Genomic DNA, 22,205 nt, shown 5'->3' on the forward strand with positions numbered 1-22,205 from the left:
TCAGACCTTCAAATGACCTTAAGCAGTAGGATATAAATAACTCCTGCATGCTTAGCGTTCCAATAATGGCACACTAGCCATAAATGGGTTAGGGAATTCAGAATGCCAAGCACATACTCAGGACAGGAGAAGCTTGGCAAAGACCTGAAAAGACCCTAAGGTTTTACTTCTGGCTAATCTCTATGCTCAGTTCAAGCAAGCAGTGAAGACTAAGATGAAGTTCTAAATGGACCAGGCTAAGTGTTTAAAAAGTGCCCCAGGACAGAGCCAATTTGCAAATAATAAGAAAGGGGTTTTGTTGTAGTTTTTTTTTAGTTTTTTGTTTTTTCTTTTTCTTTTTCTTTTTTGTTTGGTGGTGGTTGTTTGAAACCTGGCCTTCCAGGAAAAATGCCTGTTAAAACACTACCTGAACACAAGCTAAAGAGAGAGACCACACATAAGACTGCAAAAAAAGTTTGAAAAATTCATAAAAACAAATGGATACTGAAGACTTCAGTAATTAAGAACAGCAAAGTCTAGAGAAGAATGAGAAAGTGATTTCTAAAGTTACCAAATTATAATATTAAAATACCCAGTTTCAACAGGAACAAGAAAATCACAAAGCATACAAAGAAACTGGAAGTGTTCTCCAATCAAAGGAAAAATAGAAATTGACAGATATATCCCAGAGGCAAACCAAACATAACACTTCTTAAAAAAAGACTTTAAATCAACTGTCTTAAATATGGTCAAAAGCTAAAAGAAAACATACGAGCACCAGAGAGAACCATGAAACAACTTACAAACCAAATATCAATAAAGAGATTGAAACTGTAAAAAAGCACCATATAGACATTCTAAAACTAAAAAGTACCATAATTGAAATAATGAATTCACCAGAGGAGTTCAACAGCAGATTTGGGAATGCCAAAAAGAATCTGTGAATTTAAATATAAGACTATTGAAATTATCAAGTTTGAGAATCAGAGCAAAAAAGAATTAAAAAAAATAAATGGAACCCAAAAGACCTATGGGACACCATCAAGCTGACCAGCAAAAACATTATGGGAAATGTAGAAGAATAGAAGAGAGACAAGTAAATAGAGTATTTGCAGAAAAGCCAAAATTAAACTTCATAAATTTGGTGAAAGACACAAATCTACACATCCAGGAAGCACAATAAACTCAAAATAAACTCAAATACATCCACCAAGACATGTTATAAGCAAACAGTCAGAAAAAAAAAAAATGACAGAGAATCAAATGCAAAGGAGAAGCAATTTGTCATATGCAAAAGAACCTCAAAAAGATCATCAGCAGAAAACTTGGAGGTTAGAAGGCACTGGACTGATATATTCAAAGTGCTGAAAGAAAAAGCTGTCAGCTGAGAATTCTATGCGTGGCAAACATGCCTGTCAATAATGAGGACATTCCCAGATGAACACAAACTAAGGGAGTATGTTTTTACTAGATCTACTCTGCAAGGAATGCTAAAGGGAATGCTTTGGGTTGAAATGTGATTCATGACAAACAAGGGAACTGTTAAAAGATTATAAGCCAAGTTTTCATCTGGATTTGGTGTTAAAAGAGAAATTAGGATTAAATAAATAAGAAAAATGGCAGAGATTGGCAGAGTGGATACATTTCTTCAAATAATGCATAAAAAATGTAATTAGAATGAATAAGATCGAGTATTTGATAGTACAACAGGGTGACTATAGTCAACAATTTTTTTTATTATATTTTAAGTTCTGGGGTACAGTTGCAGAACATGCAGGTTTGTTACATAGGTATACATGTGCCATGGTGGTTTGCTGCACCCATCAACCCATCATCTACATAAGGTATTTCTCCTAATGTTATCTCTCCCCTACCCCACCACCCTCCGACAGGCCCTGGTGTGAGATGTTCCCCTCCCTGTGTCCATGTGTTCTCATTGTCCAACTCCTACTTATGAGTGAGAACATGCCATGTTTGGTTTTCTGTTCTTGTGTTAGTTTGCTGAGAATGACGGTTTCCACCTTCATCCATGTCCCAGCAAAGGACATGAACTCATCCTTTTTTATGGCTGCATAGTATTCCATGGTGTATATGTACCACATTTTCTTTATCCAGTCTATCATTGTTGGGCATTTATGTTTGTTCCAAGTCTTTGCTATTGTGAATAGTGCCACAAGAAATATACATATGCAAGTGTCCTTATAGTAGAATGATTTATAATCCTTTGGGTATATACCTAGTGATGGGATTGCTGGGTCAAATGGTATTTCTGGTTCTAGATCCTTGAGGAATCACCACACTGTCTCCACAATGGTTGAACTAATTTACACTCCCACCAATAGTATAAAATCGTTCCTATTTCTCCACATCCTCTCCAGCATCTGTTTCCTGACTTTTTAATGCTCACCATTCTAAATGATGTGAGGTGGTATCTCATTGTGGTTTTGATTTGACTTTCTCTAATGACCAGCGACAATGAGCTTTTTTTCATATGTTTGTTGGCCGCATAAATGTCTTCTTTTGCGAAGTGTCTGTTCATATCCTTCAACCACTTTTTGATGGGGTTGTTTTTTTCTTGTAAATTTGTTTAAGTTCTTTGTAGATTCTGGGTATTAACCCTATGTCAGATGGATAGATCGCACAAATTTTCTCTCATTCTGTAGGTTGCCTCTTCACTCTGATGATTGTTTCTTTTGCTGTGCAGAAGCTCTTTAGTTTAATTAGATCCCATTTGTCAATTTTGGCTCTTGTTGCCATTGCTTTTGGTGTTTTAGTCATGAAGTCTTTGCCCACGCCTATGTCCTGAATGGTATTGCCTAGGTTTTCTTCTAGGGTTTTTATGGTTTTAGGTCTTACATTTAAGTCTTTAATCCATCTTGAGTTAATTTTTGTATACAGTGTAAGGAAAGGGTCCAGTTTCAGTTTTCTGCATATGGCTAGCCAGTTTTCCCAACACAATTTATTAAATAGGGAATCCATTTCCCATTGCTTGTTTTTGTCAGGTCTGTCAAAGAGCAAATAGTTGTAGACGTGTGGTGTTATTTCTGAGGCCTCTGTTCTATTCCATTGCTCTATATATCTGTTTTGGTACCAGTACCATGCTGTTTTGGTTACTGTAGCATTGCAGTATAGAAGTCAGGTAGTGTGATGCCTCCAGCTTTGTTCTTTTTGCTTAGAATTGTCTTGGCTATCTGGGCTCTTTTTTGGTTCCATATGAAATTTAAAGTAGTTTTTTCTAATTCTGTGAAGGATGTTAATGGTAACTTGATGGGGATAGCATTGAACCTATACATTACTTTGCAGTATACCCATTTTCATGATACTGATTCTTCCTATCCATAAGCATGGAATGTTTTTCCATTTGTTTGTGTCCTCTCTTATTTCCTTGAGCAGTGGTTTGTAGTTCTCCTTGAAGAGGTCCTTCACATCCCATGTAAGTTGTATTTCAAGGTATTTAATTTTGTCTGTAGAAATTGTGAATGGGAGTTCACTCATGATTTGGCTCTCTGTTTGTCTATTATTGGTGTATAGGAATGGTTGTGATTTTTGCAGAATGATTTTGTATCCTGAGACTTTTCTGAAGTTGCTTATCAGCTTTAGGAGATTTTGGGCTGATACAATGGAGTTTTCTAAATATACAATCATGTCATCTGCAAACAGAGACAATTTGACTTCCTCTTTTCCTATCTGAATACCCTTTATTTCTTTCTCTTGCCTGAATGCCCTGGCCAGAACTTCCAATATTATGTTGAATAGGAGTGGTAAGAGAGGGCATCCTTGTCTTGTGCTGGTTTTCAAAGAGAATGCTTCCAGTTTTTGCCCATTCAGTATATTGGCTGTGGGTTTGTCATAAATGCCTCTTATTATTTTGAGATACATTCCATCAATACCTAGTTTTTTGAGAGTTTTTAGCATGAAGGGGTGTTGAATTTTGTCAAAGGCCTTTTCTGCACCTACTGAGATAATCATGTGGTTTTTTTCATTGGTTCTGTGTATGTGATGGATTATGTTTATTGATTTGCCTATATTGAACCAGCCTTGCATCCCAGGGATGAAGCCGACTTGATTGTGGTGGATAAGCTTTTTGATGTGCTGCTGGATTTGGTTTGACAGTATTTTATTGAGGATTTTTGCATAGATGTTCATCAGGGATATTGGCCTGAAATTTTCTTTTTTTGTTGTGTCCCTTCAAGGTTTTGGTATCAGGACAATGCTGGCCTCAAAAAATGAGTTAGAGAGGATTCCCTCTTTTTCTATTACTTGGAATAGTTTCAGAGGGAATTGTATCAGCTCCTCTTTGGACCTCTGGTAGTATCTGGCTGTGAATCCGTCTGGTCCTAGACCTTTTTTTGGTTGGTAGGCTATTACTGCCTCAATTTCAGAACTTGTTATTGGTCTATTCAGGGATTTGACTTCTTCCTGCTTTAGACTTGGAAGGATGTATGTGTCCAGGAATCTATCCATTTCTTCTAGATTTTCTAGTTTATTTGCATAGAGGTGTTTACAGTATTATCCGATGGTAGTTTGTATTTCTATGGGATCAGTAGTGATAGCCCCTTTATCATTTTTTATTGCATCTATTTGATTCTTCTCTCTTTTCTTCTTTATTCTTCTGGCTATTCTATTTTGTTCTTTTCAAAAAACCAGCTCCTGGATTCATTGATTTTTTGAAGGGTTTTTCGTATCTCTATCTCCATCAGTTCTGCTCTGATCTTAGTTATTTCTTGTCTTCTGCTAGCTTTCGAATTTGTTTGCTCTTGCTTCTCTAGTTCTTTTAATTATGATGTTAGGGTGTCTACTTTACCTCCTTCCTGCTTTCTGTTGTGGGCATTTAGTGCTACAAATTTCCCTCTAGACACTACTTTAAATGTGTCCCACAGATTCTGGTACGTTGTGTCTTTGTTCTCATTGGTTTCAAGTAATTTCTTTATTTCTGCCTTAATTTCATTATTTACCCAGCAGTCATTCAGGAGCAGGTAGTTCAGTTTTCATGTAATTCTGCAGTTTTGAGTGAGATTCTTAATCCTGATTTCTAATTTGATTGCACTGTGTTCTGAGAGACTGTTATGATTTCCATTCTTTTGCATTTGCTGAGGAGTGTTTTACTTCCAATTATGTGGTCAATTTTAGAATAAATGTGTTGTGGTGCTGAGAATAATATACACTCTGTTGATTTGGGTGGGAGAGTTCTGTAGATGTCTATTAGGTCTGCTTGGTCCAGAGCTGAGTTAACGTTCTGAATATCCTTGTTAATTTTCTGTCTTGTTGAACTGTCTAATATTGACAGTGGGATGTTAAAGTCTCCCACTATTATTGTGTGGGAGTCTAAGTGTCTTTGTAGGTCTCTAAGAACTTGCTGTATGAATCTGGGTGCTCCTGTATTGAGTGCATATATATTTAGGATAGTTAGCTCTTCTTGTTGCATTGATCCTTTTACCATTATGTAATGCCCTTCTTTGTCTCTTTTGATCTTCATTGATTTAAAGCCTGTTTTATCAGAGACTAAGATTGTAACCCCTGCTTTTTTTGCTTTCCATTTGCTTGGTAAATATTCCTCCATCCCTTTATTTTGATGTGTGTCTTTGCACATGAGATGGGTCTCCTGAATACAGCACACTGATGGGTGTTGACTCTTTATCCAATTTGCCAGTCTGTGTCGTTTAATTGGGGCATTTAGCCCGTTTACATTTAAGGTTAATATTGTTATATGTGAATTTGATCCTGTCATTATGATGCTAGCTGGTTATTTTGCCCATTAGTTGATGCAGTTTGTTCATAGTGTCAATGGTCTTTACAATTTGGTATGTTGTTGCTGTGGCTGGCACTGGTTGTTCCTTTCCACATTTAGTGCTTCCTTCAGGAACTCTTGTAAGGCAGGCCTGGTGGTGACAAAATCTCTCAGAATTTGCTTGTCCGTAAAGGATTTTATTTCTCCTTCGCTTATGAAGCTTAGTTTGGCTGGATGTGAAATTCCGGGTTGAAAATTCTTTTCTTTAAGAATGTTCAATATTGGCACCCACTCTTTTCTGGCTTGTAGGGTTTCTGCAGGGAGATCTGCTGTTAGTCTGATGGGCTTCCCTTTGTGGGTGACCTGACCTTTCTCTCTCGCTGCCCTTAAAATTTTTTCCTTCATTTCAACCTTGCTGAATCTGATGATTATGTGTCTTGGGGTTACTCTTTTCAAGGAGTATCTTTGTGGTATTCTCTGTATTTCCTGAATTTGAATGTTGGCCTCTCTTGCTAGGTTGGGAAAGTTCTCCTGGCTAATATCCTGAAGGGTGTTTTCCAACTTGGTTCCATTCTCCCCGTCACTTTCAGGTACACCAATCAAACATAGATTTGGTTTTTTCACATAGTCCCATATTTCTTGGAAGCTTTGTTCATTCCTTTTTGTTCTTTTTTCTGTAATCTTGTCTTCTCACTTTATTTCATTAATCTGATCTTCAATCTCTTATATCCTTTCTTCTGCTTGATCGAGTCAGCTATTGATACTTGTGTATGCTTCACGAAGTTCTCGTGCTGTGTTTTTCAGCTCCATCAGGTGATTTATGTTCTTCTCTAAACTGGTTATTCTAGTTAGCAATACGTCTAATCTTTTTTCAATGTTCTTAGCTTTCTTGCATTGGGATAGAACATGCTCCTTTAGCTTGGAGTAGTTAGTTATTACCCACCTTCTGAAGCATACTTCTGTCAATTTGTCAAACTCATTCTCCATCCAGTTTTCTTCTCTTGCTGGCAAGGAGTTGCCATCCTTTGGAAGAGAAGAGGCATTCTGGTTTTTGGAATTTTCAGCCTTTTGTACTGGTTTCTCCCCATCTTCATGGATTTCCTTACCTTTGGTGTTTGATGTTGGTGACCTTCAGATGCGATCTCTGAGTGGATGTCCTTTTTGTTGATGTTGATGTTATTCCTTTTTGTTTGTTAGTTTTCCTTCTAACAGTCAGGCCCCTCTGCTGCAGGTCTGCTGGAGTTTGCTGGAGTTCCACTCCAGACCCTGTTTGCTGGGTATCACCAGTGGAGGCTGCCGAACAGCAAAGATTGCTGCCTGTTCCTTCCTCTGGAAGCTTTGTCCCAGAGGGTCACCTGCCAGAGGCCAGCTGGAGCTCTCCTGTATGAGGTGTCTGTCGGCCCCTACTGGAAGGTGTCTCCCAGTGAGGAGACACGGGGGTCAGTGACCCATTTGAGGAGGCAGTCTGACCTTTAGCAGAGCTTGAATGCTGTGCTGGGAGATCTGCTGCTCTCTTCAGAGCCATCAGGAAGGAACCTTTAAGTCTGCTGAAACTGTGCCCATAGCCGCCCCTTCCCCCAGGTGCTCTATCCCAGGGAGATGGGGGTTTTATCTATAAGCCCCTGACGGGAGACGCTGCCTTTTTTGTCAGAGATGCCCTGCCCAGAGAGGAGGAATCTAGAGAGGCAGTCTCAGCCTTGCTGAGCTGTGTTGCGTTCCACCTAGTTCGATCTTCCAGGCAGCTTTGTTTACACTGTGAGGGTAAAACTGCCTACTCAAGCCTCAGCAATGGCAGACACCCCTCCTCCCACCAGGTTCGAGTATCCCAGGTTGAGCTCAGACTGCTGGGCTGGCAGTGAGAATTTCAAGCCAGTGGATCTTAGCTTGCTGGGCTCTGTGGGGGTAGGACCTGCCGAACCAGGCCACTGGCTCCCTGGCTTCAGCCCCCTTTCCAGGGGAGTGAATGGTTCTGTCTCACTGGCGTTCCAAGGCACCACTAGGGTATGAAAAAAAAAATCCTGCAGCTAGCTTGGTGTCTGCCCAAACGGCCACCCAGTTTTGTGCTTGAAACCCAGGCCCCGGTGGCAGAGGCACCAGAGGGAATCTCCTGGTCTGCAGGTTGTGAAGACTGTGAAAAGTGCAGTATCTGGGCCAGAGTGCACCATTCCTCATGGCTCAGTCCCTAATGGCTTCCCTTGGCTAGGAGAGGGAGTTTCTAGACCCGTTGCACTTCCTGGGTGAGACAGTGCCCCATCCTGCTTCAGCTCACCCTCCGTGGGCTGCACTGACTGTCCCACCAGTCCCAGTGAGATGACTCAGGTACCTCAGTTGAAAATGCAGAAATCACCCACATTCTGCGTCAATCTCTCTGGGAGCTGCAGACCAGAGCTGTTCCTATTCGGCCATCTTGCCAGCAAATCCCAACAATAATTTATTGTACATTTTAAAATAATTAAGAGTATAATTTGATTGTAACACAAAGAAAGGATAAGTGCTGGAGGTGATGGATACCCCACTCACTCTGATGTGATTTTACACATTGTAGGCCTATATCAAAATATCTCATGTGTATAAATCACATAAATATATATACTCACTATGTATCCATAAAAATTAAAAACAGAAAATAAGGGGAACAAAAGAAAAAGATCTAATCATAAGCTGTCTCCAAGAAACTCATTGTAGATCCAGAAACAGTAAGCTGAATGTGAAAGGATGAAGAAAGATATTTATGCAAATAATAACCAAAAGAGTGCTAGGTAGCTACACTAATACCAGAAAAACAAAAAACAACAATAACAAAAAAAACAGACTTTACGTAAAAAACTGTTACAAGAGACAAAGAAGGACATTATACAACTGGAAAAGTGTTAATAAAAAAAATCAATTGCAAACATATGTGGATCAAAGAAAATAGAACCAAATATATAAAGCAAACACTGACAGATTTAAATGAAAAAATGCAGAGTTTGGTAATAATAGTTGGACACTTCATTGCTCTGCTTTCATTAATGGATAGAATATCCAGACAGAAGATCAGTAAGAAAACAGAGTATTTGAATAATGGTATAAGCCAAGTAGGCCTAAGAGAAGTATGTGGAATACTCCACCTACCAACAGCAGAATATGCATTATTCTCAAGTGCACAAGAAACATTCTACAGGGAAGCCCACAGATTAGGGTACAAAATAAATCTCAGTAAATTTAAAAAGACTGAAATAATAAAAAAAAAAATTCTGACCATAAAAGGATAAAGCTAGAAATCAGTAACAGAAAAAATTTTTTAACATGGATATTAACGTTTAATGGATCAAATAAGAAAGCACAAAGGAAATTTAAAAATACTTAGAAATGAGTGAAAAAGAGACTGTATCACAACTTATGGGATGCAGCCAAGAGTATGCCTATAGGGAGATTTATAGCAATAAATGCCTATTTTCAAAAAGAAAGAAATCAATAACTTTACACCTTCAGCAACTAGCAAAGAAGGATCAAACTAAACCCAAAGCTAGCAGAAGGAAGGATATAATACATATTAGAGCAAAGATAAGTGAACAGAAAATAGAAAACTACAAAGAACCAAAAAATCCAAAAGCTGATTCCTTAAATAAAACAAAATTCATAAGCTTTTAGCTAGATTGACTAAAGAAAAAAATTCAAAGAACTAAAATCAGCAATGAAAGTGACATTACAAAAAAAAATGGGTTATAAGAGAATACTATGAACAACTGTACACTAATAAATTAAGTAACTCAATGAAATAGACACATTTCCTAAAAGCACACACATTACTAAAACTGACTCAAGAAGAAACAGAAAATCTCAACATACTTATAACAAGTAAAGAGATATATCAGTAATTTTTTTAAAAACTGCCCAAGGGCAAAAAATCCAGGGTAAGATGGCTTCACTGGTCAATTCTATCAAATTAAAGAAGTAATACTAATCTTCCTCAAACATTTCCAAAAATTAGAAGGGAATACTTCCTAACTAATTCCCTTGAGTTTTATAATGCCAGCCAGCATTATCTTGATACCAAAGCCAAAAAAAGACTTCACAGGAAAATAAAATTACAGGCTAATATCCCTTATGAATACAGATGCAAAAAATTATCAATAAAATACTAGCAAACCAAATTTGGCAGCATATTAAAAACATTACATACTATGACCAAGTTGGATCTATCCCAGGAATGCAAGAGTGGTTCAATATAAGAAAATTAATCAGTGTAAGACACCACATTAATAAAACAAATGAATAAACACATGATCATATCAATGATGCAGGAAAAAAATACAAAACCCAATACCATTCAAGGATAATAAAACTCAGAAAACAGAGGAAAGGAAGCAAAGTTCCTCAACATAATAAAGCGCATATATAAAAAACTCACAGGTAACATACTCCATAGTGAAAGACTGAAACATTCCCCACTAAGATCACGAACAGGCAAAGGATAGTGCTTTCACCACTGCAATTCAACACTGTATTAAAAGTTCTAGCCAGAGCAAATAGGCAAGAAAAAGAAATAAAAGACATTCAAATTGAAAGGCAGAAGTAAAACTACTCTATTTGCAAATAACATTATTTAGCAAATAATCCACAAAAAATCTACAAGCTAACAAATGGTTTTGGCGAAGTTGCAGAGTACAAAATCAACACATAACAATTAGGTTTTTTGTTAAAAAAATACTCCAACAATGAACCATCCAAAAGGAAATTCAGAAAATAATCCCATTTATGATAGTGTCCAGTAGAATAAAATATTTAGTGTTATGGTCTGAATGTTTGTGCCCTTCACAACTTCATATGTTGAAATCTAATACCATTGCAATAGTATGAAGAGGCATGGCCTTTAGGAGGTGATTAGGAAGCTCTGCCTTCCTTCATGAATGAGATAAGTGTCCTTATAACTTAATGGACAAAGTAGTGGCTTGACAACCTGGAGAGACAGGTTTAGATACTGTGCTGCCAATAAGCAGAAATTTTATTTTTGATAAGCTTACATAAAGTAATAATGTTTTTCCAAAAATAAGACTTAGTCAAATGGCCCCTTTTAACTTCTAAAATGTTTTAATACATCAAATCTGATTTGAATATTTAATATAGCAAGTATGGATAATTCCAGGAAGATGGTGATCTAAGGGATCAAACCAGAGCTGAGGAGACAGGTAGCACTGGCAGGTTTAAGAGATTAGATACAGGCCGGGCACAGTGGCTCACGCCTGTAATCCCAACACTTTGGGAGGCCAAGGCGGGCAGATCACCTAAGGTTGGGAGTTCGAGACCAGCCTGACCAACATAGAGAAACCCCATCTCTACTAAAAATACAAAAGTATCCAGGCATGGTGGCACATGCCTCTAATCCCAGCTACTTTGGAGGCTGAGGTAGGAGAATCACTTGAACCCAGAAGGTGGAGGTTGCAGTGAGCTGAGATCATGCCATTGCACTCTGGCCTGGGCACCAACAGTGAAACTCCATCTCAAAAAAAAAAGATTGGATACAAACAGGAAGGAGCAAATAAATATTGTGGATAATGATATAGCCTGGTTCCTCACTGTTGGAGAAAGAAGTTATAAAGATGGAAAACAGAAAGGCTATGGGGTTAAGATTGAAACTGGGAAATGTCTATGTAAACTCATTGTTTAAAAAATACGTATAAACAGACCAATACAAAAATAAGTGTACACGTGTATTTCTCTGTGTGTGTATGTACACATACATACATATATTTCCTAACTCTGTCAATTGAGAGGGTCTGAGGCAGTGACAGCCTCTAGCAATGAGCACCCAGATCTTGGTTTTTAAATTCCATCCTCCACTAGAAAGAACAATGTCCTTTGGAGAAATGGCTGATGGCAGAGGTAGTGCAGGAAAAGGACAAGATGGGCCACGCATATCTGTTGTGCCACAGAGTAATTACTCAAAAATTGATGTGGGAAGCAGGCTGAAAATGGAATAGGTAACTCCAAAACTCCATCCCAAACTAAAGCAACAATTAAGCTGGAAAAACAAAAAAAAACCCTCTCAGCATCAAGCTTTTCAGAATTCTCCAATCTAATTAAAAACTTAGTACACCCAGAACATTCCTGGTGTGGCTTGCTGATGCCTGTGCCAAAGTGGACAGTATGCACTTTGTTTTCAGAGAACTGTAGTTGTGTATTTTGATCTGTCTATGCAGGCTCTCTGAAGAAGTGGCTCACAGGCTTGTCTTTGTTTTGCCTGCCTTGGAACTTTCTCAGGGCTAGTCTTCCAGGAAGTGCTAGTTGAAAACATTTAAAGGCAATTATCTGGCCTCAGCAGCCAGATGAGAAAAGCAGCAGATGGAATGATAAAACTGGGAGTGGAAAAACTGGGAAGGAAATACATGAGGGCCAGGGTGGGGATAAGGGGTTTGAAAAGCTCCTGCATAAACCAGGGAATTGAGGTCATGTGCAAGGCCAGGGTAATATGCACGCTCACAAAAAACCTGAGAGGAACCTAAGCTTTCAGTCTGGTTGACCTTCAGGCTCAGTGTAAGCAGGAAGTAAAGTTTTACACACAGACGTAAATGGCCTGGCAAACCATTACAAGAGCGCCCTAAAACAGGGCCAATATGCAAAGACCAGAAGAGTTTTTTGTTTCGTTTTGGCTTTGGGCATTTAAAGAAATCTCTGTCAGATCACAAACTGACCACTAAACTAACAGAACAGAGGTTTCAGTGACCACATACAACAAAGAACTTTACAAAAATAGTTTTGAAAAGTCACAAAATAAACAAACTGCAAAATAAACAGCAACAACAAATTCTGGGGAAAAGAATCTGATTTCTAGAATTAACACATTTTAATATTCAAAATGTTCAGTTTTCAATAAAAAATTATGAGGAATGCAAAGAAGATAATACGACCCACAGACACACAGAAAAAAGAAATGAATAAAACCAGTCCTCAAAGACACCTTTTTATTGGTCTTACTAGATAAAGAATTTAAATCAACTGTTCTAAATGTGCGCAAACAGCTAAATGAAACCAGACAAAGAACTAACAGAAACCAGGTGAACGATGCCATGCCAAATACAAAATATTAATATACAGAACAAAATTACAAAAATGTAATTAGGACTGTCTGGAGCTGACAAGTACAAAAACTAAATCTTTTTTAAATCAGTGAAGGATTTAATAACAGAATGGAGCTCAAAGAGAACAAAGAATCAGCAAAATTGAAGACACTAATGGAGATTACTCATTCTGTGGAGCAGAGAAAAAGAATGGTGAAAAATGGACAGTGCCTAAGAGATCCACGAGACAACATCAAGCATACCAATAAGTTAATAAGAAGAGTTGCTGACGAAGAGAGGGGAACCAAAAAATATCTGAAGAAATAATGTCTGAAGACCTTCCAAATTGATGAAAGACATGAATCTCTATGTCCAAGACTCTCAAGAAACTATAATTAGGATAAGCGCAAAGAACTTCAAACTGAGAGAAATAATAAATTGTCACAAGACAAAGAATCTCGAAAGTAGCAAGAGATAAGGGACTAACCATGTACAAAGGATCTGAAATAAGATTAACAGCCAGCCTTTTATTAGGAACCATGAAGGCCAGAGGCAGTAGGATAATGGCACCTTTCAAGTGCCAAAAGAAAAAAAATATATCAAAAATTCTACATTTGGCAAAACTGCCTTTCAAAAATGAAGGAGAAATTAAAACATTCCTAGATCAATTTATTCCTGAGAGAATTTATTAGTACTAGATCTGTCCTACAAGAAATGCAAAAGGAAGTCCTTAAGGTTGAAACAAAAGGACATTAGACAGTAACTCCAATCCAAACACACAAAAAATTCAAATGGTAAAAGTAACTACTGTAAGTAAATGCAAAAGCCAGTCTTATTGTATTCTTGGCTTTTATGTTCTCTCTTTTTTCTATATGATTTAAAAGACAAATAGTTAATAATTATAAATCTATGGTAATGTGCACACTATTTATGAAGGCATAAAATGTGACAATAAGAAGACAAAGGACAGGGACAAAGCTGTATAGGAGCAGAGTTTTTATATAATATTAAGGCTTAGTTAGTATTAATGCAAGCTAGACTGTTATAAATTCAATATGCTAATTGCAATTCCAAGTATTAACACTAGGTAAATAATGACTACAAAGAAATACAAAAGGAATTAAAATGACACATTAGAAAAAAACGAACACAAAAGAAGGCATACACAGAAAAACTGAAAACAAAAAAGATGTAATACGTATGGAAAACAAATAGCAAAATGGCATAAGTCCTTTCTCAGTTTATCATTTACTCTAAATGTAAGTAAACTAAACTCCCAACTAAAAGACAGAAATTGGCAAAATAGGCTGGGCCACAGTGGCTCACACCTGTAATCCCAGCACTTTGGGAGGCCGAGGCAGGCAGATCACGAGGTCAGGAGTTTGAGACCAGCTTGACCAATACGGTGAAACCCCGTCTCTACTGAAAAAAAAAAAAGAAAAAAATACAAAAATTAGACAGGTGTAGTGGTGTGCACCTATAATCCCAGCTACTCAGGAGGCTGAGGCAGAAGAACTGCCTGAACACTGGAGGCAGAGGTTGCAGAGAGTTAAGATCGCACCACTGCACTCCAGCCTGGGTGACACAGTAAGACTCTGTCTCAAAAATAAAATAAAATAAAAAAAAAAATAAATTGGCAAAATAAATACAAATATATGATCCAGGTACATATTGTCGACAAGACACTCTCTTTAGATACAAACACACAACACAATAGGTTGAAATTGAAATGACAGAAGAGGATAGTAACCTAAAGAATGCCAGGGTGGCTATACTGAGACAAAAGACACTTTAAATCAAAAATTGTTACAAGAAAAAAACACTACATATTGATAAAAAAAAAAAAAGTCAAGTCTACAAAGGAGACATAGTAACAGAAATAGAAATAAATCATCCTGAAGTTTACATGGAATTTCAAGGGATCTCAACTAGCCAAAACAATCTTGAAAACCCATGCATGTATGGTAAAATGATTTTCAACAAAGTTGTCAAGAACAGTCAATAGGGAAAGGACAATTTTTCTAACAAATAGTGTTGGTAAAACTGGATAGCCACAAGCAAAACAAAACAAAAACAAAAAAATTAACTCAAAATGAATCAAAGACCTAAATCTAAGAACTAAAGTTACAAAACTCATGGCAGAACACATAGGAGAATGGATTCGTGTGGCAATGTTTTCTTGGCTATAATATCAAAAACCACAGGCAACAAAAGTAAAAATAAATTGGACTACATCAAACTTAAAAATTGTGCATCAAAGAACACAGTTAACTGAATGAAAAGACAACCAACACAACAGGAGGAAATATTTGCAATTCATGTATCTGATGAGGAATTAATATAAAAAATATATAAAGAACCCCTACAACTCAAAACAAACAAAATAACCTGATTCAAAGATGGACAAAGGACTTGAACAGACATTTTCCATAAAAGATATATAAATGGTCAGCAAGCTTATGAAAATATGCTCAACATCACTTATCATTAGGGAAATATAAATCAAAACCACAGTGAAAAATTACCATACACCCATTACAATGGCTGCTATCAAAACAAGAAAAGAAAATAACGAGTGTTGGCAAGGATATGGAGAAATCAGAATCCTGTACACTGAGGATGGGACTGTAAAATGGTGCACCTTCTGTAGAAAACAGGTCAGTGTTTCCTCAAGAAATTAAAAATAGAATTACCATAGGTTCCAGCCATACCACTGCTGAGTATATAACCAAAATAACTGAAAGAAGGATCTCAAAGAATAGTTGTACCCCATGTTCACAGTAGCATTATACACAACAGTTAAAAGGAGGAAGGAACCCAAATGTCCACTGACAGATGAATGAATAAACAAAACATGGGTACAATGAAATATCATTCAACATTAGAAAGGAGATAAATTCTGACACATGCTACAACACTGAGGAAGCTTGAGGACATTATGCTAGGTGAAATAAGCCAGTCACAATAAGACAAATACTGTATGATTTCACTTATATGAGATATAGCAAAAATAGTGAAACTCATAGAAACAGAATGTAGGATGGTGGTTGCCAGGGGCAAGGAGGAGGGGAAAATGGGGAGTTATGGTTTAATGGGTAGAGAATTTCAATTTCCCACAATGAAAAAGTTCTGGTGATTAGATGTACAATATGAATATACTTAACACTGCTTCTGAACTGTACATCCAAAAACAGGTAAGATTGCTAAAACAAAAAACTAACAATAAATAAAGATGCCTGCTTTGGCCACATATATTCAACATTGTACTAAAAATTCCAGCCAGAGCAATTAGGCTAAGTAAATAAATAAATAAACCCAAATTGGAAAGAAAGAAATAAAATAGTTTTGTTTGCAGATGACATGATCTTATACGCAGAAAATACTAAAGAATCCACAAAGAAACTACTAGAAGTAGGAAACAAATTCAGCAAAATTACAAGATACAAGATCAACACTCAAAAATTAGTTGTGTACTCATTACAATGAGCAGTCAAAAAGCAAATTAACAATTCCACTTACAATAGCATTGAAACAAAAGAAATTTTAGGCTTGTGGGCCATTACAGTCTCTGCTGCAACCAGTCAACTCTGCCCTCATAGTGTGAAAATACCCACAGGCTATACATAAATACATGAGTATGGCTGAGTCCCGATAAAACTTTATAGACTCTGAAGTCTGAATTTCATATAATTTACAACAGCATTTAAATGAAAAACTATTTAATAAATTTAAGCAAGGATATGCAACACTTGTACACTGAAAACTACAAAACATTAATGAAGGAAAGAAGACCTAGGGAAAAAAAATCTTATGTTCATTGATTATAAGATTTAATATTAAGATAACACTCCCCAAAGTGTTATCACCCACTCTAATACTTACCCAATGCAATACTTATCGAAAACTCAACATACTTTTTTGCAGAAATAGAAAAGCTAACTAAAAATTCCTACGGATTGCAAAGCACGCTGCTGTGGAAAACTGTCGGTTTCACAATAAATTAAATGTAAAATTACCATACCACCCAGCAATTTCACTCGTAGGTATATACCCAAAACAATTGAAAGCATGTATTCAAACAAATATTTGTACATGAATGCTCATAGGAGCACTATCCACAACAGCGAAACACAGGATGACCCCCAATGTCCATCAACAGATGAATGGATAAACAAAAGGTGGTATATCCATATAATAGAATATTGTTCAGTCATAAAAAGGGACAAAGTACTGATATACAACTACAACATAAATGGGTCTTGGAAACATTATTCTAAGTGAGAGATCAGACACAAATTGTATGATTCCATTCATATGCCATATCCAAACTAGGCAAATCTATAAAGACAGAAAGGAGATTATTGGTTGCTAGGGGCTGGGAGCAGAGGGGGGAAAAGGGAGCAACTCCTTATTAAGTTACAATACTGCTTATTAAGGGTGCTGTTTCCTTTTGGTGTGATGAAAATATTCCAGAAATAAATGGTGGTTATGGTTGTACAACATTGTGAATGTACTAAAGTCATTGAATTCTATACTTTAAAATGGCTTGTGAATTTCATGTGATGTGTGTTTTACCATAATTATTTTTTTTTAGTTAGAATCCCTCGAAAGTTATTACAAATATTCCATTTCTGCCCAGTCTCTAAGGCTGTCACAAAGCCTGCCACATCCTAACAACCCATGATCACCCTAGCCTACCAGGACTGTTTCTTTAAAAAACCATGAGTCCTAATGCTACACAATTCAATGGATTTTTTTTTTTTTTTTTTTTTTTTGAGATGGAGTCTCACTCTGTTGCCCAGGCTGGAGTGCAGTGGCATGATCTTGGCTCACTGCAACCTCCGACTCCCGGGTTCAAGTGATACTCCTGCCTCAGCCTCCTGACTAGCTGGGATTACAGGCACGTGCCACCACGCCCAGCTAATTTTTGTAATTTTAGTAGAGACAGGGTTTCACCATGTTGGTCAGGCTGGTCTCGAACTCCTGACCTCATGATCCACCCACCTCGGCCTTCCAAAGTGCTAGGATTACAGGCGTGAGCCAATGTGCCCGGCCTATTTGAATTTTTTAATCATATACTTTCTTTTGCTATCTCTTAAGTTTTCCCCGGACTGTACATGAATTATTCACTTTGTTGTACTACTTTTTTACGTAACTGCAAGACTGTCATCGGAAGTTTCACAATGTTACCTAATAAAGCCCACTGATAAACTGTTTTATGTTCCAGTTTCACAACTGTAAGATCACAAGATCTGCATTCACCTATATGACATTTTTGTCTTACTCTTCATCAACTCTCTATCAGAAATCGGCAAACATTTTCTGTAAAGGGTCACACAGTAAATATTTTAGGCTTGTGGGCCATTACAGTCTCTGCTGCAACCAGTCAACTCTGCCTTTGTAGTGTGAAAGTACCAACAGACAATACATAAATACGTGAGTATAGCTGAGTCCCAATAAAACTTCATAGACAATGAAGTCTGAATTTCACATAATTTCCAAGCAAAATAATACTCTTGGTTTTTTTCCCTCAGCCACCTAAAAATATAAAAACCATCCTTCATTTGTGGACCATAAAAAAACAGACAGTAGGCTGCATTTGACCCATGAACTGTAATGTGACCTCTCCTCTATATTTTCCGGGATGTTATTTCTACTTTCATATGAATGTATAGACATTTTTTAAACCTCAATAATTACTTTTAAGCAAAACTGTGAAAAAATAAACAACTTACCTGGGATGTGATCATCTTCCACTAGTGTTGGCAGAGCAGAGAAAGCCGACAGGGGGTAGCTGAGAAATAAGAAAAGATCATGAGAAATGTCACTTGCCTAAAAAGGTCCACTTCCCAGCTGGCAAAACATCTCTAAAAGGGAGATACTCACACGTCCATGCATGACTCTGGCATGGTTATGTACTGCTTGGACACATTAGTTTTCAAATGTAAAAACGTTTGGTTTTCTACTGACTTATAAACAACTTATGCTGTACTCTAACAGAGTATGCAAACCAATATATTAAACTAATTAAGCAAGTTAGGAAAAGCCAAAGAATGGAACATAATACTTTCATTAAAACTGATGCTAAACAAAAATACTCAGGTTTTAATCTTTATTATAAACCAGAGACTCCCAACAAGGTTTTGAAAAAAGTGACGTGGCATTTTTCAGCCCAGTTTTTTTTGTTTGCTTTTTTGAGACAGAGTCCTGCCCTGTCACCCAGGCTGGAGTGCAATGGCACGATCTTGGCTCACTGCAACCTCTGCCTCCTGGGTTCAGGTGATTCTCCTGCCTCAGCCTCCCAAGTAGCTGGGACTACAGGTGCGCAGCACCACGTCTGGCTAATTTTTTGTATTTTTAGTAAAGACGGGGTTTCACCATGTTGGCCAGGCTGGTCTCGAACTCCTGACCTCGTGATCTGCCGGCCTCAGCCTCCCAAAGTGCTGGGATTACAAGGCGTGAGCCACTGCACCAGGCAGAGCCCAGTTTTTTTGGAAGGAAAACGAACTTGCTCTAACTTGGTTTCAGGTTCTCAAAACCATCTTTGGATTTTAAAAAGCAAACGGATTTTTACTTACTCTGTTGTCAATGCAGCAAACACCCGCCTGAGTCCTCAAGCGACTCAGTGTCTGTTCTTGACTCTGCCACAACAAAATGTGTCAATGTCAACAGTCACTTAACATGTTAAGCTTATTTCCTGTCCACCCCACCCCATCCTATCTTTTAAATAAAGCCGAAATAGATAACTTACAGACCTTTCTTGCGGCTGCACCTCTGATTCTGTAAGATCAAGATGGGGGCATCCGTACGTCTCTAGTTGTGCTGCAATGCGCCAGCAGCTCAACATCTAGAACGAGCAAGTAACGAATCCAGGCATGGAGGGTGCTGTCCTCCACTTGGCTGCTAAGCTCGGCCCTCCTCGTGATGCCTTCACAACTCCCCAAGAAGCGGTGCTGTCTGCTCCTTCGGCCTTGCCCTCCTCTGCCGCCACATCTGAATGGGCACAAAGCTCCCACCATCACCCAGTCTGTGGGAGTCTGGACAGGACACAAATCGAGCCTCTGCTCCTCCCACCCGTGCTCTAGATCTCTAATGAGGTCTCGGCCCAACTGGTCCGGTGTCCTCCTAGGAGGGCCCCTGCACCCTCACCGCCCCGCCCTTCCCTTCTCACCCCACAACAGACGTTTTGCTCCAAGACAGCTGGGCCTAAGCCCTTCAGTTCAGGCTGGAGTGCAGTGGCGCAATCTCAACTCCCTGCAACCTCTGCCTCCTGGGTTCAAGCGAATCTTCTGCCTCAGTTTCCCGAGTAGCTGGGACTACAGACGTGCACCACCAAGCCTGGCTAATTTTTTTGTATTTTTAGTAGAAACGGGGTTTCACCATGTTGGCCAGGATGGTCTCGATCTCTTGACCTGGTGATCTGCCCGCCTCGGCCTCCCAAAGTGCTGGGATTACAGGCGTGAGCCACCGTGCCCGACTTCTATTCCCTTCTTTACCACCACTGATAATAATCCCACTTGTTCCCATGCTGGAAAAGCATTTAGTACCATCCACGTAAAAGAATCAGATTATTCAAGGGATGAGATATATTTCAGAAGACATCATGGCAAGTACAGTAATGATTATCACTTCAAGTCACAATTTATTTTCCTGCTCGTAATTTTTTTTTCTTTTTTTTTTTCTTTTTCTTTTTTTTTGAGGGAGTCTCGCTGTCACCCAGGCTGGAGTGCAGTAGCATGATCTTGGCTCACTGCAACCTCCGCCTCCTGGGTTCAAGCGATTCTCCTGCCTCAGCGTCCCAAGTAGCTGGTACTACAGGCTTGTACCACCACACCCGGCTAATTTTTGTAATTTTACTAGAGACGGGGCTTCACTATGTTGGCCAGGCTGGTTTTGACCTCCTGACCTCGTGATCTGCCTGCCTTGGCCTCCCAAAGTGCTGGGATTACAGGCATGAGCCACGGCACCTGGCCTAATGTTTTTCCATTTTAAGAACAGTCTTGACACTTGTGAATATTCCGGTTGTTTTTTTTCAGACCGGGTCTCATTCTGTCTCCCAGGCTGGAGTGCAGTGGCATGATCTCGGGTCACTGCAACCTCCGCCTCCTAGATTCAAGTGATTCTCCTGCCTCAGCCTCCCCAGTAGCCGGGATTACGGGCACATGCCACCACGTCTGGGTAATTTTTCATATTTTTAGTAGAGACAAGGTTTCACCATATTGATCAGGCTGGTCTCGAATTCCTGACCTCAAGTGATCCACCCGCCTCAGCCCCCAAAGTGCTGGGATTACAGGTGTGAGCCACCTCGCCCGGCCTCCATTATTTCTTTAATGATTCAGGTTCCATTATGCCATGGATTATTTCAGTAACATTGTTTGCTCTTTCAATTTGCATAATACTATCCCTAAAGAGATTGAAAACTATGAACATGCCACTCCCAGGCTCCTTGGGACTTGACACATCCTCCTGGGATCATCTCAGAGGGGACTGACTGTGCCGGCACCATGGAGGTAGTGCTGATCTTTCTATGCAGCCTGTTGGCCCACATTGTCCTGGCCGGTGCAGTTGAGAGGGAGAAGGAAATTGACCCTTTTCATTATGACTACCAGACCCTGAGGATTAGGGGGTTGGTATGTGCTGTGGTCCTCTTCTCCACTGGGATCCTCCTTATCCTAGGTTGCAGATGCAAGTGCAGTTTCAATCAGAAGCCCGGGACCCCAGGAGAGGAGGAAGCCCAGGTGGAGAACCTCATCACTGCAAATGCAACAAAGCTCCAGAAAGCAGAGAGCTGAACGAAGTGCAGCCCTCCAGTGGGAAGCCTCTGGAACCTGAAGGCAGCCGCTTGAACTTTTAGATGCAAATGTTGATGCTTAAGAAAACAGCCACTTCAGCAACAAATCTTTCCCCAAGAGAAGCCAATAACTTGTGTGTCCCCCCACGCCCTTCCCTGTCCCTTCTAAACACCATTCCTCCACCTGATGATCCAACTAATCTCTTGCCTCACCACTGCAGCCTGCAGGCTCCTCCAACTCCTGTGATGTGTCTGTGTGTGTGTTTGCTGACTGTAGTGTTCATGGCTACTTGCTCATGGTTATTACTGTTAGTGAACTGTGGACTCACTTTCCTGGGCAGAGGCTGAGCCATGTGGCCATCTGCTCCTCTCTGCCCCCCATCACCTCTCACTCTTGGGAGCCTGCTTTTTTCCCTGGAGAGTCTAGCTCCTTCCCTTTAGAGCATGGGCAGGAGTCTCCAGTTGTCTTGGGACCTGGGAAGGTTTGCACCACTTTCATCATCTTTCTTTATGGAGTCTCTTCACTCCTTTTACAAGAACCTCGCTTCCTTATCCCACTCCAACCCCAGTCTGTTCTGAAGATCAGCAATTAGAGATACAAAGCAAAACAAGGAGTTTGTGAGCCCAGCATTGCCTTCAGGAGGCTACTATACCCTTCCACTGTTAT

The 22,205-nt window shown here is 39.0% G+C and overlaps 2 protein-coding genes across 2 annotated transcripts in view; one reads left to right on the plus strand and one right to left on the minus strand.

Annotated features, from left to right (window-relative positions):
- LOC129006320 (zinc finger protein 37A) overlaps nt 1-19,969 on the minus strand; it is a 32,458-nt gene extending 12,489 nt beyond the window's left edge. Inside the window, 4 exon segments of the mRNA XM_054435870.2 lie at nt 18,483-18,541; nt 19,326-19,388; nt 19,503-19,594; nt 19,919-19,969. Coding sequence (XP_054291845.1) covers nt 18,483-18,497 — 15 coding nt within the window. The 5' untranslated portion in view covers nt 18,498-18,541; nt 19,326-19,388; nt 19,503-19,594; nt 19,919-19,969.
- Nucleotides 19,970-21,251: 1,282 nt separating this feature from the next.
- Nucleotides 21,252-21,729, plus strand: LOC129006321 (FXYD domain-containing ion transport regulator 6-like). The gene has a single exon (XM_054435871.1). It carries the CDS (start codon nt 21,252-21,254, stop codon nt 21,537-21,539), a length of 288 nt encoding a protein of 95 aa, XP_054291846.1. The 3' UTR covers nt 21,540-21,729.
- The last annotated feature ends 476 nt before the right edge of the window (nt 21,730-22,205 follow it).

This window comes from Pongo pygmaeus, chromosome 8, assembly GCF_028885625.2.
Source record: "Pongo pygmaeus isolate AG05252 chromosome 8, NHGRI_mPonPyg2-v2.0_pri, whole genome shotgun sequence".
NCBI lineage: Eukaryota > Metazoa > Chordata > Mammalia > Primates > Hominidae > Pongo > Pongo pygmaeus.

Excerpts from the sequence above, each read along its gene's own strand:
- LOC129006321 (XM_054435871.1), top strand. The coding sequence starts at position 21,252 with ATGGAGGTAGTGCTGATCTTTCTATGCAGCCTGTTGGCCCACATTGTC.